Source organism: Mesocricetus auratus, unplaced genomic scaffold (assembly GCF_017639785.1).
Source record: "Mesocricetus auratus isolate SY011 unplaced genomic scaffold, BCM_Maur_2.0 Super-Scaffold_100004, whole genome shotgun sequence".
Lineage (NCBI taxonomy): Eukaryota > Metazoa > Chordata > Mammalia > Rodentia > Cricetidae > Mesocricetus > Mesocricetus auratus.
This window is the reverse complement of record NW_024429189.1, coordinates 77,833,766-77,853,715: the sequence shown is the minus strand read 5'-3', so window position 1 is coordinate 77,853,715 and position 19,950 is coordinate 77,833,766. Positions and strand designations below refer to the sequence as shown.

Sequence of the window (19,950 nt, the reverse complement as noted above, 5' to 3'; positions counted from 1 at the left end):
GTTTTAAGAATTGCTTCCTTCTTGCTCTGCTACATTTTGCTAATGTTTATTTAACTTTTTAGGGATGAGTCTGGCAAAAATAGGCCAGTACAGTATATGGGTCATAGGAAAGGCCTGTTGGCTATTATGTGTGTTCATTTCTGTCTTGTTTGACAGGTTGCCTATCTCATGGGATTCTGAGCTTCATATTGGGTGTATTATGGGGAATACAAAGCCAGCTCATATGGCACCTATTTTATAACCCTGTTGTCAGAACATTCCTGACAATAATTTATAGACTATTCAGTAATATATTAGCAATAAGGAATTTTATTTCCTTATAAAAAGCACCACCTGAAGACACTCAAAGAGATATTACACAAAAAATAAGAAATATGAATACAAGTATAAAATCTCAGGACAGATTAAATCTTGCTAGAAAATTAACAACTGAACAGCAATACTGAAAAATAGCAAGTATTTATCTAGTAAATCATCAATTCTCCAACATAATTAAAAGAGAAAGAAAATTATGCATATTGCCTCAAACAACCAGAAAGAAAAATCATCCCCCAAATACCAGCAATTAGTACATATCTTTAAATTACAATGCTACACAAATATAAATAAAGGCATAGATTGAAGGACTCGTTAGAAAACAGAATAAGATCTAGTACTTCCTATCATTGCTGTTGAAACACATACTCAGAATGGAAAAGATACACAACTTAGACAATGCCAAAATAAACTCAACATAGACAAAAATCTCAGCACAGAGAAGGAAAAGACAGCCAAAAATTTCACCCCTAGCCAATAAGTTATTCACAGTTTGTGCCTAATGGGAGACAGAAAAATGGGTTTTCTTCTGTGGCTTGACACTGGGTATATAAACTATACTCCAGGGCATGCCTCATAATCAATAGTTGGCCAAAACACAAATGGGAGTCGTGTGTGTGTGTGTGTGTGTGTGTGTGTGTGTGTGTGTGTATCTGTGTGTGTGTGTGTGTTTTAAGAGAAAGAATATGAATTTGGTTGGGCATGGAGCTGGGAGAGGAGCTAGAAGAAGTTAAGGAGGGTAAAATAAATAAGTAAAAACATTATTTTAAAGCATATTTAAAATGACTGAAGTTGATTTCATTCTAGTGATTCAAGGATGGACAGTTAGATAAATGAAAATCAATTCCTGTAATATACCAGGTAAAGAAACTGAAGAAAATTAATTTCAAAATATTCTTTTTATTTAAATTAGAAACAAGCCTGTTTTACATGTCAATCTCAGTTCCCTCACCCTCCCCTCTTCCACTGCCCCCAACAGACCTTGTATCCCATGCCCTTTCTGCTCCCCAGGGAGTGAAGGCCTTTCATGGGGGATCTTCAAACTCTGTCATATCATTTGGAACAAGGCCTAGACTCTCACTTGTGTGTCTAGGCTGAGAGAGTATCAGTCTATGTGGAATGGGCTCCCAAAGTCCATTCATGTACTAGGGATGAATACTGATCCACTACCAGAGGTCCCATAGATTGCCCAGACCTCCAAACTGACATCCATGTTTAGGAGGTCTGGAAGAGTCCTGTGCTGGTTTCCCACCTATCAGTCTGGAGTTCATGAGCTCCACTTGCTCAGGTCAGCTGTTTCTGTGGGTAATTCTAGCCTGGTCTTGACCCCTTTGCTCATCACTCCTCCCTCTCTATAACTGGAATCCAGGAATTCAGCTCAGTGTTTAGTTGTGGGTGTCTGCTTCTGCTTCTATCAGTTATTGGATGAAGGCTCTAGGATGGCACATAAGGTAGTCATCAATCTCAATATCAGAGAAATGCATTTAAGGTAGCCTCTTCACTGTTTCTTAGATTGCTAGTAGGGGTCATTCTTGTAGATCTCTGAACATTTCCTTAATGCCAGATTTCTCTTTAAACATATAATGGCTCTTTCTATTACGGTATCTCTTTCCTTGCTTTCCTATATTCTCCCTCTTACTCAATCTGCATGTTCCCTCATGTCCACCTCTGCCCTCCTCTTTTCCCCTTCTCTTCCTCCTAACTCCCTGTCCCCTCCCACAATGCTCCCAATCAGCTCAGGAGATCTTGTCTCTTTCCCCTTCTCTGGGAGTCCATGTATGTCTCTCTTAGGGCCCTCCTTGTTTCCTAGCTTCTCTGACAGTGTGGATTGTAGGCAAATACTCCTTTGCAATATGTCTAAAGTCCTTGTATGACTGAGTACATACCATGTTTGTTTTTTTGTGACTGGGTTACCTCAACTAGAATGGTTTCTTTTATGCATATTTCAAGATTCCATTATTTTTTTTCACTGAATAATAATCCATTCTGCAAATGTCTGTAAATGTACCACATTTTCTCTATCCACTCTTCAGGTGAGGGGCATCTAGGTTGTTTCCAGGTTCTGGTTATTACAAACAATGCTGCTATGAACATAAGTGAACTGATATCCTTGTTGTATGAACGTGCATCCTTTGGGTATATGCCTAAGAGTGGAATTGCTGTATCTTGGGGTAGATAGATGCCCATTTTCCTGAGGAACTGCCATACTGATTTCCAAAGTGGCTGTATGAGTTGGCATTCCCACCAGCAGTGAAGGAGTGTTCCCTTTTCTCCACATCCTCTCCAGAACAACTGCCACTGGTGATTTTTATTTTAGCCATTCTGACAGGAGCAAGATGGTATCTCAGAATTGTTTTGATTTGCATTTCCCTAATGGCTAAGGATGTTGAGCACTGTCTTAATTATCTTTCAGCCATTTTAGATTCCTCTGTTGAGAATTCTCTATTTATTTCTGTACCACACTTTTTAATTGAATTATTTCGTGTTTTGGTGACTAGCTTCTTGAGTTCTTCGTATATGTTGGAAATCAAAATTTCCTTAGGTTGAAGTTTTCCTTCCAGTAATTTCTATAGGGCTGGATTTGTGAATATGTATTTTTTTAAATCTGGATTTATCATGAAATATCATGTTTTCTCCATCTACAGTGATTGAAAGCTTTGCTGGGCCAGGCGTTGGTGAAGCATGCCTTTAATCCCAGCACTCAGGAGGCAGAGGCAGGTGGATCTCTGTGAGTTTGAGTCCAGCCTGGTCTACAGAATGAGTACCAGGACAGCCTCCAAAACAATGCATAGAAACCCTGTCTCTAAAATCCAAAAAAAAAGCTTTGCTGGATATAGTTGTCTGGGCTGGCATCTGTGGTCTCTTAGTGTTTGTAGAACATCTATCCAGGAACTTCTGGCTTTCAGAGAAAATATGGGACACTATGAAAAGAACAAACCTAAGATTAACAGGTGTAGAAGAAGGTGTGATTCTGATAGGTTTGCCTTTATACATTCCTTGGGCCTTTTCCTTAGCTGCATTTAGTATTCTTTCTTTATTCTGTATATTTGGGGTCTTGATTATTATGTGGCAAGCTGACTTTTTTTGTGGTCCACTCTATTTGGTGTTCTATAAGATCCTTGTACCTACATTGGCATATCTTTCTTAAGGTTGGGAAAGTTTTCTTCTATGATTTTGATGAATATGTTTTCTGCCCCTTTGAGGTGGTTTTCTTCTCCTTTTTCTATACCTATTATTCTTAGGTTTGGTCTTTTCATGGTGTCCCATATTTCCTGGATGTTTTGTGTTAAGGATTTGTTGGACCTAAGATTTTCTTTGGTTGATGAATCCATTTCTCCTAGTGTATCTTCAACACCTGAGATTCTCTCTTCCATCTCTTGTATTCTGTTGGTAATGCTTGTATCGGTAGTACCTGACCATTTGCCCAGCTGTTCTATTTCCAGCCTTTCTTCAGGTTGTGTGTGTTTTTTTTGTCTCTATTTCAGTTTTCACCCCTTGCACTGTTTGCATTGCTTCTTGCAATTTTCGGTTTATTTTTTCCTCCATTTGTTGCATTTTATGAATTTTTTGGTTTGTTCTTTCTTCCATTTCTTGCATTTTTGGTTTGATTTTTCTTCCATTGCTTGCATTTTTTGGTAGGCTTTTTCTTCCATTTCTTGCATTTTTTGGTTTGCTTTTTTTCCAGTTCTTGTATTTTTTGGTTTGTTTTTTCTTCCATTTCTTGCCTTTTTTGGTTTGTTTCTTCTTCCATTTCTTGCATTTTTTGCTTTGTTTTTTCTTCCATTTCTTGCACTTTTTGCTTTGTTTCTTCTTCCATTTCCTGCCTTTTATGGTTTCTTTTTTCTTCCATTTCTTGCATTTTTTGGTTTGGTTTTTCATCCATTTCTTTGAGGGAATTTTCCTATATCCTCTTTTAGGGCCTCTATCATTTTCATGAAGGTGGTTTTAAGGTCATTCTCTTCTGCCTCATTTGCATTGGAATGTTGGAGTCTTGCTGGTGTGGAGTCTCTAGAATCTGGTGGTGTCATATTTGTTTTTCTGTTGCTGAGTGTGTTTTTGTATTGTCTCTTTCCCATCTCTTCTTCTAGTGGGTGCAGAAAGAGCCCCTTACTGGTCTGGTGGTTAGGGGATCAGAGTTCCTTCTGGTGGTTGCTAGCAAGTCCAATAATCTGGTAGTTCTTCTATTCCTCGTCCTCGTTCTGGTCCCGTGGGTGGAGAAAAAGACCAGGAATCTGGTGTGCTTAGCCTCCCACCTGGTCCCCTGGCCCCTTTGCTGGATCTGCTGGTTTCCTGGTCTCGTTGGTGTGAGAGAAGACCTGGAGTCTATGGTGTTTGGCTCCCGCCAGGATTGGAAGCTCTGTACAGTTCCCAGGCAATCCCTAGGCACTGGAACACAGGCCTGGATGCAGGGCCTGTTGTACCTGGTCCCCGAGGACCTCTATCATTTTTATGAAGTTATTTTTAAAGTCATTCTCTTTTGCTTCATCTTTGTTGGGATGTTCAGGTCTTGCTGGTGTAGAGTCCCTAGACTGTGGTGGTGTCATATTGGTTTTTCCTTTGTTGAATATGTTTTTGTTTTGTTTTGTTTTTCAAGGAAGGATTTCTCTATGTGTTTTGAGCCTATCCTGGAACTAGCTCTTGTAGACCAGGCTGGTCTAGAACTCACAGAGATCTTCATGCATCTGCCTCCCAAGTGCTGGGATTAAAGTTGTGTGCCACCACCCACTGGCCTGTTGAATATTTTTTTTATTTTCCTCTTCTCATCCCTTCTTCTGGTGGGTGCAGGTAGAGTGTTCTTCCTTTCCTGGTGGATGAAAGCAAGTCCAGTATTCTGATGTCTCTCCTCCTCCCATGGGTGGAGTCAGGACTACTACTGAGATGTTGGCAGACCCTTGATGGGCTGTTGTGCCAGTATGGGTTCCCCCAAGTGCAGGCTCCAAGCCTCAGGAGGCTCTGAGCAGGGCTCCTAAAGGCATCTGGTAACAGACCCAAGCTTACCTCCTCCTGTGGATGGAGGCAGAACCAGCAATCTGGCAGTCACTGGGTGAGCTGAACTGACAGGATGGGTTTGCCAGTGGGCCATTTCCAGCCTCAGGAGGCTCTGAACAGGGCACAGGAAGGCAGGTTCAAAATATTCTTTTTAGACCATATAAATTAAAAACCCTTTCATCATGAAAACTCTTAAATAAATTAGCTATGTAAGGAATACATTGCTTCATATAATAAAAATAATATTCAACAAAGCTACCAATAACATTTTATTGAATTGGGCGAAAGTAAAAGCATCGGTCCTGGATCAGAATGAACTAGGCACAACAGGAATAATAAAAACCCAGGGACTGATATTAGGTTCAAACTTCAAGCTGAAGATCAAACGACAAAGCAGCAATCCACTAGCTCTTACCTCTAACTTACACTGAAATGAGTATTTTACAAAGCCTCAGAGTGCAATCCTGACTGCACTGCTCTCCACCAAGCCTAAAACTGCAACCCTAGACTGCTGCCTCTCCTCAACATGGCCTTTCACTTCTTCCTTTTATAACTCTCAAATCCTGGGATTCCAAGTTATTGGTTCTCCTTTGTGTGAGCTATACCTCCTTTATACAGGATAGTACTCATGTAGCTCAATGGCCTTGAACTAACAGATACCCATCTACCTGTCTCCTGAGTTCTGGGATTAAAGGTGTCTACCACCACCACCTGACTTCTATGGCTAACTAGTATGGCCATTGGGATTAAAGTTGTGTGTCATCACTACCTGTCTCTATGATTGGGCCTAGGTTTGCATTTTGATCTCCAGTTGCTTATTAGATCATAAATATGTATCACCACAGATGGGTATTCCTTTTTGCTTACTGTTACTCAAGTCACTGCTCTTAGTCACACCACTCAACAGGCTGAGGCAAAAGATCATTATGTGGGGATCAAACTGGGCTATATAGTGAGTCCCGGGCTAACCATTCCTCAATAGACACAGTCCTTCTCAAACTAGGAAGCAATCAAAAACTGTCACACTACAACAGTTCCACAGTAATAAAAACAACATGACACTGGCACAATATTCCATACATAGAATAATGAATCTCTGCAGCTGTAGCCCTTCACAATTGCCACAAACAACATAAAATACCATGGGGTAACACTAACCAAACAAGTGAAATGCCTGTATAACAAGAACTTTGAGTCTTTAAAGAAAGAAATTAAAGAAGACATCAGAAAATGGAAAGATCTCCTATGCTCTTGAATAGGTAAGATCAATATAGTAAAAAAGGCTATCTTACCAAAAGCAATCTATAGATTCAATGCCATACCCATCAAAATTCCAGCACAATTCTTCACAGGCCTTGAAAGAACAATAAACAACTTTATATGGAAAAACCAGGATAGCCAAACAACCCTGTACAATAATGCCAACCCTATAGGCATCACCATCTCTGATTTCAAGCTCTACTATACAACTTGCTTTTGGCCTAAAAACAGGCAGGTAGACAAATAGAATTGAATTGAAGATCATGATAGTAATCCATTCACCTATGAACAACTGATTTTTGACAAAGAAGCTAAAATTATACAATGAAAAATAAGCATCTTCAACAAATGGTGCTAGCATAACTAGATACTGACATGTACTAGAAGACTACAGATAGATCCATATTTATTGATGTATACAAAACTTAAGTCCAAATGGATCAAAGACCTCAATACAAATCCAGCCACACTGAACCTCTTAGAAGAGAAAATGGGAAGTACCCTTGAAACCACTGGCACAGGAGACCACTTGCTTAACGTAATACCAGTATCACAGACACTGACATTAATAATTAATAAATAGGACTTCCTGAAACAGAGAAGCTTCTGTAAGGCAAATATAAGGCAAAGGACACAGTCAACAAGACAAAACTGCAACCCACCCCCACCAACCCCACATCTGACAGAGGACTAATCTTCAAAGAAGCTAGTCACCAAAACACCAAATAATCCAACTAAAAATGGGGTACAAATCTAAATGGAGAATTCTAAATACAGGAATCTTAAGTGTCCAAAGGCACTCCTTAGCTCAACATCCTTAGTGATCAGGGAAATGCAAATCAAAGTAACTCTGAGATGCCGTCTTACACCTGTCAGAATGTCTAAAATCAAAAACACCAATGACAGTTTATGCTGGAAGGATGTGGAGAAAGTGCGGGTGAGAATGCAAACTTATACACCCATGTTAGAAATCAGTATGGTGGTTTCTCAGGAAAATGGTAATCAGTCTACCTCAAGATCCAGCAATTCCACTCTTACGCATATACCCAAAGGATGCACATTCATACAACGAGAACATCTGTTCAACTACGTTCATTGCAGCATTATTTGTAATAGCCAGTACCTGGAAGCAGCCTTGATGACCTTCAAGGAAGAATGGACAAAGAAAACATGGTGCATTTATACATTGGAGCACTAATCAGCAAGAAAAATGACATCTTGAAATTTGCAAGTAAATGGATAGAACTAGAAGAAAAAGTTGTGAATGAGGTAACCCAGAGAGACAAACATGTTATGTACTCATGTGTGGATATCTTACATAGAGCAAAGCATAATCAGCCTTCTATCCATAACCCCAGAGAAGCTAGAAAACAAGGAGGCCCCTAAGGGAGACATATATGGACTCTCCAAGAAGGGAAAAAGGACAAGATTTCATGAGTAAGTTGGGAACATGGGAGGAAGGAGAGGGAGGCAGGAGAGAGAGGAGGGGAGAATGGAGGGGGCAGGAGAACATGAGGGATCAGGAAGGTTGAGTTGGGGGAAAAACAGAGAAGAAGAGCAAGTAAAGAGATACTTTAATAGAGGGAGTCTTTATGGACTTAACAACAAACCTGGCACTAGAGAAATTCCCAGGAATCCACAACAAGGACCCCAACTAAGAATCTAAGCAATAGTGGAGAGGCTTCCTTAAATGCCCTTCCCCTACAACAAGATTGATGACTATCTTCTTTACCATCATAGAGCCTTCATCCAGTAGCTGATTGAAGCATAAACAGACATTCACAGCTAAGCACTGAGTCGAAGTCCTGTAATCCAGTTGTAGCAAGGGAGGAATGATGAGCAAAGCAGTACAGGCCATGCTGGTGAAACCCACAGAAAAAGCTGACCTGAGCAAATGAGGGGGATCACAGACCCCACTCTGACAGCTGGGGAATATGCACAGGACTGAATCAGGCCCCTGTACCTGGGTGCCATTTAGGGGACTTGGGATGTCTATTGGGTCCACTGGCGGTGGACCAGTATGTATTCCTAGTGCAGGAATTGGCTTTGAGAGACAATTCCCTATGGAGGGATTCTCTCTCAGCCCAGATACATGGGAGAGGGTCTAGGTCCTGCCCCAAATGATGTGACAGATTTTGATGATCTCCCATGGAAGGCCTCACCCTCCCTGAGGAGTGGATGGGGTATGGGATTGGGAGATGGTGGGGGCAATGGGAGGATGGGAGGATGAAAGAACTGCAATTGGTATGTAAATCAGCCTTTTTCCAATTTAAATTAAAATTAATTTTAAAAAAGAATTCCTTTAGTTCCTTCTTCTCCCAGGTAATTTAGGATTACTAATAATTTCTTTCAAGACTGCAAAAATGCTTTGTATTATAGTCAACTTACTATAGTGTTCATTACTCAAGAGAATGGACATGATAAAATGTAACACTGCTGTTAAGTTGAAAGTTAAATTTTAACTGTTGTTTAAGTAAAATTTAAGTCTCAATACATTAACTTAAAACATTTCTTTTTATTGATTATCATTGTGACATCAGATATTATAGTCATTTTATATTTATACAATTCCAAATGACAAGGTGTCTTTTTTTTCAGTTAATTCTGAGCAACTTAAAAACGACTCTACCCTCAAATGTTCCTTTGCTGACTTCAGTGAGTTTTGCTTGGGTGAGTTAATTTCCAATATATTTCTTCTCTCCAAAAGTAAAGATGTTCTTCAAATCTAGAATAATTTTGCATACAAATGTTCATTTTGAGTCTACAATTTGAGCAGATTATAGAATTCTGAATTTTATTGTAGTTAATTGACCTATTATACAATTTAAAACTCAAATGATATAAGCAGACTGTAGTGAATGATACTATAACAAAATGTCAGTGATTTTTAATTTTAATTTTATGAATTCCTTTCTGTTCTACACAAATAAGTACATTTACATTGATGTGATGAGATGTATCAAATTTTGCCACTGAATATTTTTCATGAGAGTAAACGTTGAAAGATCTGTCCCTGTTCTCTATCAGTAGATAATACACATATATTTTTACAAATTTTTCCTATAAAGTTCAAAATGAATCTATTTTTCTTTTTTATTATTATTTATTTTAATTTTAAATTTAAATTAGAAACAAGGTTGCTTCACAAGTCAGTTCCAGGTCCCTCTCTGTTTCCCTCCCCTCCTCCCGTGCCGTCCCCCCAATCCTTCCCAATGTCCCCTCATTTCCCCAGGGAGGGTGAGGCTATTTATAACCAATAAATTGATCATGAGTTTTCTTTATGAAAATATCATTGTTGTGTCTGCAATGCCTATGTGGTTAAATGGAAACAGATTGAAGACTCCTGGGAGCTTTTGAAATTATCTGATCACACAAGCAACACATGATCAGGGTTAATTTGGCTAGTAGTTGACAAGAATATCCAATCTTTTTGTTATTTCCTGGGTAAACATAAATGAGACCAAGATTAAAAATGTCTTTTCCAATATTACAACAATGTAATCATATTTTTATACTAACTTTCAATCTGTGTGGCATAGAAACAGGGCTACCTTATTAATTTCCTAATTAAAACATTATCTGGTTCATTTAACATAAAGCATCCAAAGTAACATTTAATCAGAACAAAAGACTTCCCTGGCCTCCCAAGTGACACCCACATTCAGGGGGCATGGTTCTGTCTTATTCTGGTACCCCAGCTGTCAGACAGTGATCTGTGAGTTCCCACTTGCTCAGGCCAGCTGTTTCTGTGGTTTTCTCCAGCAGGGTCTTGACCACCTTCCACACACATACACACATAAATTTAAGTCTTTAAACCAAATCTGTAACTCCAGTATTCAGAAGGCTGAAGCAGATTACAACTTTCAGGCTAATCTGAGCTCATAGCAAGACTGACATTAAAAGGAAAGAAAAAACAAAGTTAATGAACTCATTTCAAATTTCACAAACCATATTTAAATGGAAAGCTGCCATTATAAGGAAATTTGCTAGTATCTGTGTGACTAAACACCCACATAATCCACGTTGATATAGTTCCTAATTGACAGATATTTTATCACTCATCTCTGAGAAGGTTCTCTTTGCAGTAGATGGTAGATAACATGGAAGTCCACACTGGCCAAGATGTAGAGAATAAAAGACTGCAAAGTTCCCAGCTCTTATTGAACATGTACTCTGTATCCCTTCTTCCAACAGATGAAGGATCATGGTGGAAGGGGAGAAGAAAAAGTGTAAAGGCATGAGGAGATGGGTCACTACAAGGAAACAGTGTCTATAGAACATAGCAGGCAGGGAAGTTGCAGACATAGTTCAAGTAGTTGTGACAGCATGCAGAAAAATTATGCAATCCCAAACCAGATCAAATCCCAGCACGGAGATGGTAGTTTGGCATGAAATTCAGTGACTAGCCATGGAGATATTGTCCATTCTGCTGTGAGAGGAAAAGCCAGGCTTCTCTAAGAGTGTAGTCCTCATTATGTCCATTACTCTCTAATAGAAAACCACACATGTAAGGATGCTTGGGAAGCACAAATTAGTCTTAACAAGGAAATATAAAACACAAAATCAGGTGGATATAAAGTAGTCATATATCTGAGATAAGTTAGGAAAGTATATATGATATTTAAAGTGTAAAACAAACTGTCACATAACTAAAAAGAAAGTCACCTTTATCTCGGCAATACAGTGTTTGTATTATCTTTGAAAGGATTTAAAGTAAGAAGTATTGAGTATAAATAAACACGAGTATGTTAGCAATGCATGTTCACCTTCAAATGCCAATCAGTCGTATTTGTTGTATCTGAAGTCGATGAAAACCACTGCATCTGAAGGCATTGCATTGGAATTTCCAAGCACTGAGAACCAAACAAGTACATCTGGGTAATAACTCCCTTTTCACGGTGAACTACTTGGCACTGCCCATGAGAATATTAATGCTGCAGTATAACTGACTGCCTGTAGACAGTGTTTCATTGAGGACTGATATTTCCCCTTGCTCAAAGGAAGAACTCAGAAGGAAGACTATATTTTAGAGCTTAAGATTCTTGTGGAGCTGAGTAGTTTTAGTTACTTCTCCAGCTGCTATGATAATCATCCTGATCGAAACAATTTGAGGAAGAAGGGTCCATTTAGGCTCATGGTTCAAGTTAATCAGGTGAGGCAAATGGTCACTTTGCACTACCTGTTAAGAGCAGAGAGCAAAAGGTGCACATACTCAGGCCGTTATTACATTTATACAGTCCAGCACACAAGCCAAAGAGTGTAGGGTGGGTCTTTCTATCTCTGTTAACTTAATCAGTTTAGTCCTTCACAGATATGAAGACAGGCTAGCCTAACCTAGAGGACCACTCATATGCATGCACAGAGGTTTGTAGTTTTTATTATTCTAGCTCCTCTCAAATGACAGAGTACTACCCAGCAGAGTTGCCTAATAAAATTCATGGTTTTCTTGGTTAAAATGTGCTTTCTACTTTAGCCATCTATCAATCAAAACATTCTTGTATTTTCAAGTTGTGTCATCATGGCATTTTATTTAATGTAGATGAATCTTTATGATCTTATTTGCTAATTGGAATCAATTTATAGCTTGTCTGATTCCTGTGTTAATTGAAGAATCATAGCTTTACCATAGCTACTAGGACACCAGAAAGTAAACAGATTTTGATTCATTGATGCGTTTAGTCACTCAGTTTATTTCCACATTAAATTCTAATGAATCCACAGATGTCTTTGCCATACCAATTCATGTTTAGAGATTCTATTACTATCAAATATGATATTTATGATATAACAGCAACAGTAATTTACTGAACTCATTTTCATAGGACACTTTTCCTGGTTCATCTGATGTAATTCTCATGAAATCCCTTAGGGTTGGTTTTATTATTATCACCTTTTTACAAATTTGAAAGCTAGGTTTCACTGAATAAAATGAAGTTTCAGTCCATGCATAGATCTTCAATAGAAAACTGGTAATCTCTGGAAGTCTTAATCCTTGACCCCTCTCTTAATACCAGCATATGCACAGAGATCTTTAAGGTAAAACATGGATAGTGATATCTACGTAAAGCTGATTCAGTAGTATTTTCAGTTTCTAACTGCAAGTAAAACTGCATGGTAATGTACTTGGGGAAATGACTGATTAAAACTAATCAGATTTTCAAACCTTTCTATTGTTTTCTCCATTCCTTTTTGTGACATAATATTGAATTTTGCTTTTCATGAAGTATCTCATAAATAAAAAATGTCATTATAATCTGTATTTATAACACACACACGCACATGCATGCATATTTACATACACACAAGTGCACACATGCATCCAAGTGCACACACTCAATCATATTATCCATTTCTTAACTCATGCATTCACACAACTCATTCAACAAAATGATGATTTTGAAATCATTAGTTTTGGGATCCCCACAAAATTGGAAAATGACAAAGGCACTATAATTAGCACAGATAGGTTTGAGTATGCCCATACACAGTCAAATCAGTTAGCTTAGAAATAAAATAAGCTTATCTCATCAAAACCACTATATTTTACTTCAGTCAGTGAAAATATGCATTTATCTAATCAGGTTGTAATGTCAAAATTTTGCTGATGTTATTAATGTCTCTTAATAAAGGTTCATATTATAAGGTCAAGGCATTTACTTGTTTTCTACAAGTTCAGTGATGAGGGAATGCCTTTATATATGTTTCCCTTATTGGTTAATGAATAAAACACTGTTCGGCCAATAGAGGCAGTAAAATAAGTGGGGCTAGGAGACAGTGAAAATGCTGGAAGAGAGTCAGCGGAATTCAAAGAGATGCCATGTAACCACTAAAGGAGTAGCAGGTTTGGGCATTCTCTGGTAAGCCAAGACCAAGTGGAAATACATATATTAATAGAAATGGGTTAATAATTAAGACAGAGCTAGTCAATAAGAAGTTCTGGGCATCAGTCAATGGTTTAATAGTTAATATAAGACTTTGTGTGCTTATTTGGAGCTGAGAAGGGTCCTGGCAGGACAAGAAACTCCAGTTACCCAGTAGTTCAGTCTGACTGAGTAGTTACTGTTATTTCTTAGAATAATACGGCCATCAATCTCATAATAGAGGAAGGGCATTTAAGGTAGCCTCTCCACTATTGTTTATATTCTTCCTTGGGGTCATCCTTTTGAATCCCTGGACATTACCCTAGTGCCAGATTTCTCTTTAAACCTATAATGGCTCCCTCTATTATAGTATCTCTTTTCTTGCTCTCTTTCTCTATTTTTCTTTCACCTCCATATTCCTGATTTCTCATGTTCTCCTCTGCCCCTCCTCTTCCTCCTCCCACCCTCATGCTCCCAATTTGCTCAGGAGATTATATCCCTTTCTTCTTATCTAGGAGACCATGTATGTCTCTCTTAGGGACCTCCTTTCTTCCTATCATTTTGGGGCCTGTGAATTGTAGGCTGGCAATCCTTTGCTCTGTGTCTAATATTCACTTATGAGTGAGTACATACCATGTTTTTCTTTCTGTGTCTGGGTTACCTCACTCAGTATTGTTTCTTCTACTTCTATCCATTTGTCTGAGAAATTCAAAATTTCATTGCTTTTTTCCCCCATCAAGTAGCACTCCATTGTATAAATGTACCACATTTTCTTTATCCATTCTTTAGTTGCAGGGCATCTAGGTTGCTTCCAGGTTCTGGCTATTACAAATAATGCTGCTATGAACATAGTTGAACGGATGTCCTTGTGGTATGATGGAAGCATAAGCAGAGGTCCACAACTAAGCACTGAGCTGAACTCCTGGGATCCAAATGTAGAGAGGGAGGAGTGATGAGCAGTGGGGTCAATACCATGCTGGGAAAACTCACAGAAACTGCTGACCTGAGTAAGCGGGAGCACACAGACACCAGCCTGATAGCTGGTCCCCTGAACATAAGTGTCATCTGGGAGACCAGGGCAGTCTATGGGATCTCTGGCAGTGGAAACAGTATTTATTCCTAGTGCACAGACTTTGGGAGTCCATTCACAATGGAGGGATACTCTCTCAGCCTAGATACATGGGGGAGAGTCTAAGCCCTGACCCAAATGATGTAACAGATTTTGTTGAACCCACATGGGAGGCTTCACCCTCCCTGGGGAGTGGATAGGGGTAGGATGGGGGGGGGTCTGATGAGGAGCATGGGAGGATGGGAGGGATAGGGAACTGGGATCAGTATGTAAAATAAGATGGTTTTTAATTTAAATAAAAATTTTAAAAGAATAATATGGTGAAATGAGTATATGATGATTTTGCTTTCCTGAAATTATCTCTACTGAATTCTGTTAGTGATATTATCTCTGCCAAATTCTATTGGTTTCCCAATAGCATTTCATATAACTTCCTACTAATATTTCCAATCTAATCTTAAGGGTTACAGAAATGATAGAATTGCCCTTAAAACCCCATTTTCAGTGATGACATTACAATTACTGTAACCATTTTAGGTTGTCAAACTTGCTCAATTAACAGATATTGATTTAACTTTCAAAACACATTCAGAATATGATCACTGCTTACCCCGTTCACTCCTTTATGTAATCTAGTCTATGATTTCCTGGATAGACTGCTGCAATAGCTATCTAATTAGGCTCTGTGATCAAACTCTTGCATCTTTAGAGTCTGTTTTCCACAGTGCTAAAATGAAAGGAAAATTAAATCTCATTATTTCTCTGCTGCAGTCTCTCCAGGGTTTCCCATTCCATTTAAAATATAAACTTACTTTGGTGTTCAGAGGCCCTGTGAAATCTGGATCTATTCTATATAGGGAAGTTTTTAATGCTTTCTTTCACTAAAAGTGCTGTCACCAACTTATCCGTGTGCTTTTTGTTGATTATAAGATTGCTCTTATCTCATAACCTCACATTAAAATAAGTCAGATCCACAACAGCTCCCCCTTCTGTCCCAAAGCTGATTTTCTTTTCTTCATAATGAGTACTGTGACTGAAAATTATATGACTTATTTAGGGAACCATACTTGAGATAAAAATGCAGAGACCTTGCCAATCATTTGTAGCCCTACAATCAAGGATAATATATGGTACCTATTTTATGCTCAGAGATATTTTAGGATCAGAAATGAGAAGTAGTTATAAGTCAGAGTACATGACATATCCACACACTTCCAGAGAGTCTGCTGTATCATCCACTGGCTGTTTTGTTCTCCTCAATGCCATTTGTCACAGGGAAAAACCAGCAACAACCTGTTAGGAATAAATGCTTTGCAAAATTTTGCCTTGAATGTGGTAAGATGTTAACTGGAGTAGACACTGGTGCAGAGTCACAGTATGGTTTGCTGAGTACCATCAATTGCCTGGATGGAACTCTCTCACAACAGAAGTATAGAAATAAGGTATGGTTAGAGGCAAACATGAAATACAGAATTAAAAACCACTTTTTAATCCCTGGGCCCACATTATCACTATATTAAATCCCTGAATAATCTACATAGGGAACATCCATGGATTTATATTTCCAAGAAAACATCTATATGGATAGTATATGTTTAAAAATGGAATATGTTATCATTCAAATGGAACATTTTCATATGTCAATTCTGCCACTTACTACTTGGGTTAACACCATCTATACTTTAACTTTCTGAATTGTATAATTGAATCAAGCACAGAATAGAACTAATATCTTTTGTGATAATCAAATAAGAAAATGTAGATTGGATAAGACATGTAAACTGCAAAGCATGAAAGTAACATTAATCTACTATAATTACTTTATTATACATTCTCAGATACTCTGGTCATCTGAGATAATCTGTAACTACTCTTAAATAGAAGAGTTTCAAATTAGGGAAACAGACTAATAATGTTCTCACACATTCAAAATTCTCCAAGAGGTCCCTCATCCTTTTTCATGTACCCCTCTTGTACCTTTAGTAAAATATAAAAATGCAATGAAATGAAATGACATCATAAGAGAATATTGACACCTTTGTAATAAGAGAGTTATTGAAGTTATAATCTTAGTACTGGCTGGAAAAGTTATTCTTTTATTATAGACACCTAGTTAGACTTTAAATTAAAAGATGTTATTTTCAGTAACTACAAATACCATTCGTCTTAAAGATATATGAATGCTAGAATTTTAAATTAATAGCAAACAGAGAAATCTACATTGTTTAATACTTTGTCTTAAAGTAACTCTTCAAGGATTATTCCATTTAGTCCTAGGAAGGAACACATATGAGTATTTTATTATCTCCCAATTTTAGATTAATAAACTCTTGAAAACCCACTTTAACAAAGGTCCTAATAAACTTTAATAATAAAAGCCCAGAGTCAGATATTAGGGGCTGAAAGCTGAAAGACCAGAGAACAGCCAGACACCAGAGATCTTACCTCTATGAAATCCTCCCACTCAAAAGATACTGAGCTCCTGTCTCCTCCCACCTATATTCCTGTCTCTAACCAACCATCGCACTTCCTGTCTGTCTGTACAGACTTCCAGATATCCATTGTTAGCTAGTGGCTAGCTCTGCCCTCTGATTTTCAGGGAATCTTTATTTGTTAGAGTATAAACAATATATCATCATATTTCCCCATTATTTGTATAAGATACAAAAAAAGTTATAACTAACATAAAAAACTATATACCAAAGGAATAACTATATACAACACATATAGCCAATAATTATATTAACAATGTCTAGTCTTTTAACAACTGATTAATTCAGAAACAATACATTCTATTCTGTTCTGTCTTGATGAGTCCAAAAGGGTGTACCTACTTCACTATCTATTTGAACTTGCATTAACAAAACTATCATTTCGTCTCTGAATCTTAGACACTTTACGTTTCTTTAGTGAATTTCTTTCCTGAATATGGCAACAAGAAAACTATAACTATGATGTCTTCACTCCATCATAGGCTAGAAAAAGAAATAACATTACCTGAGCAAGCAGGAAGTACAAGCAAGCAACTTCCAAAAATGTGAGAAATGAGAGAAACAGCTGGTTACCTCCACAGTCACCCAGGCTGCCCCTGTAAAGTTGGGGCATTCATATTCATCCTACAGGCCTAGTGTATCTGACAGACTTTTCTGTGAAGCAGGATATTCTGAAGAGCTGTCCTACCTTGTCTTGGAAAAGTTGAACTGTACTTTCTTTTGTGTCCCTGTTTGTCCTATTTTGACAGCGTACTGCCAGAAGATGAGGCAAGAGCACTTTCTTGCCCAGTGGCTAACTTTTGCCACAAAGAATATAAGCTCTGGGTGGAGTGTCTTCAATGACCTTTATCTTGTCTATAGTAGATTGTTGCTGACAGGAGCAGGCATGCCTCATTGTCACACAAAAGAAGAACCTATGTTATTAACACAGCTAAAATACCATCTCTTTTTTTTTCAGTTTAAATTTAGATTAGAAACAAGGTTGCTTCACAAGTCAGTTCCAGGTCCCTCTCCCTTTTCCTCCCCTCCTCCTGTGCCCTCCTCCCAACCGCCCCCCATTATCCCCTCATTTCCCTGTTGGGGAAGTCCTGTTATTTGCCTGTGCATTTGTCAATAAAGTACTGTCTGGCCAATAGAAAGCCTAGATAGGAGGGACTAGGAGTCGAGGAGGATTCTGGGAAGGGGCAACACAAGAGAGTCAACATGTGACGCCATGGGGGTAGGACGCCGGGAACTATTCTCCGGTAAGAAACATACTTAGATTAACAATTATGGGGTAATTACTTAAGGCAGAGCTAGCCAGTAAGGGACAAGCAAGGCCAACAGCTTCATAATTAATACAGCGTCCTGTGTGTTTATTTGGGACTAATGCGGCTCTAGAACCAGGCTGGCGCGGCAGAGCCCAGGCGACTGGCGGGGGATAAACCAAAGCGGCAAGCAAAGAAAAAGCTTCTCTTAACATTTCCCCAGGGAGGGTGAGGCCCATAGTCTGTCATTTCATACAGGGCAGGGCTTAGACCCTCCCCTAAGAGTTCAGGGTGAGAGTGCATCTCACATTGTTGGATGAGAGTCCAAATCCGTGTGTATACGCGGGATGAGTACTGATCTACTGCCCAAGGCTCAACAGATTACCTAGGCCTCTTAAATGCCATATTCTGCATAAGTGTTTGAAGACAACCTGTGTGGGTTAACATCAGGGTGCTCAATTAGATTCAATTGGTCTACCTCTCTATTTTTGTGCCACTACCAAGCTGTTTTCAGGACTATGGCTCTATAATAGAGCTTGAAGACAGGGATTGTGATGTGTCCTGACGTTGCTTTGTTGAACAGGGTTATTTTGGCTGTCCTGGGTCTTTTGTTTTTCCATATAAAGTTGAGAATTGCTCATTCAAGATCTGTGAAGTATTGTGCTGGGATTTTGATGGGGATTGCATTGAATCTGTAGACTACTTTTGACAAGATTGCCTTTTTTACTATGTTGATCCTACCTTATCCAAGAGCATGGGAGCTCTTTCAATTTTCTGTTATTTTCTTTAATTTCTTACTTTAAAGATTCAAAGTTCTTGTGATACAGGTCTTTCACTTGTTTGGTTAGCGCTACTACAAGGTATTTTATGTTGTTTGTGGCAATTATAAAGGGTGATGTTTCTCTGATTTCTCAGCCCTTTTATCATCTGTATATAGTAGGGCTAGTGATTTTTTCTTATGTTGATCTTGTATCCTGCCACTTTGCTGAAGGTGTTTATCAGCTGTAGGAGTTGCCTGCTAGAGTTTTTCCGGTCATTTATGTAAACTAACATATCATCAGCAAATAGTGAAAGTTTGACTTCCTTTCCAATTTGTATCCCCTTGATCTGCTTTTGTTGTCTTATTACTCTAGCTAGAATTTCAAGTACAATATTGAAAAGGTATGGAGAGAGGAGACAGCCTTGTCTTGTACTGATTTTAGAGGAATTGCCTTGAGTTTCTCTCCATTTAGTTTAATGCTGGCTTTTGGTTTGCTGTATATAGCTTTTGTTATGTTTAGGTATGTTCCTGTTATCCCAGATCTCTTCAAGACCTTTATTATGAGGAGATGTTGGATTTTGTCAAAGGCTTTTTCACCATCTAGTGAGTTAACCATGTGATTTTTGTTTCTCAGTTTGTTTACATGGTGGATTACATTAATGAATTTTCGTATGTTGAGCCATCCCTGCATCCCTGGGATGAAGCCTACTTGATGATGGTGGATGATTTTTCTGACGTGTTCTTGGATTTGATTTGCCAGTATTTTATTGAGTATTTTGGCATCAATGCTCATGAGTAATATTGGTCTGAAGTTCTCTTTCCTAGTTGTGTCTTTGTGTGGGTATCAAAGCTGTTGTAGCCTCATAAAAAGAGTTTGACTTTTCTGCTGCTATTGTATTTGACGAAAATTGGTATTATGTCTTCCTTGAATTTCTGGTAGAATTCTTCACTGAAATCA

General features: G+C 38.4%; 1 protein-coding gene across 3 annotated transcripts in view; it reads left to right on the top strand.

Moving 5' to 3' along the window:
• Positions 1-19,950, top strand: part of Ano3 (anoctamin 3) — a 263,776-nt gene that overhangs the window by 70,208 nt on the left and 173,618 nt on the right. For all 3 annotated transcript variants that reach the window (XM_040745992.1, XM_040745994.1, XM_040745993.1), the window contains exon 3: positions 9,163-9,234. In XM_040745992.1, coding sequence (XP_040601926.1) covers positions 9,163-9,234 — 72 coding nt within the window. The remainder of the gene's footprint in view (positions 1-9,162; positions 9,235-19,950) is intronic.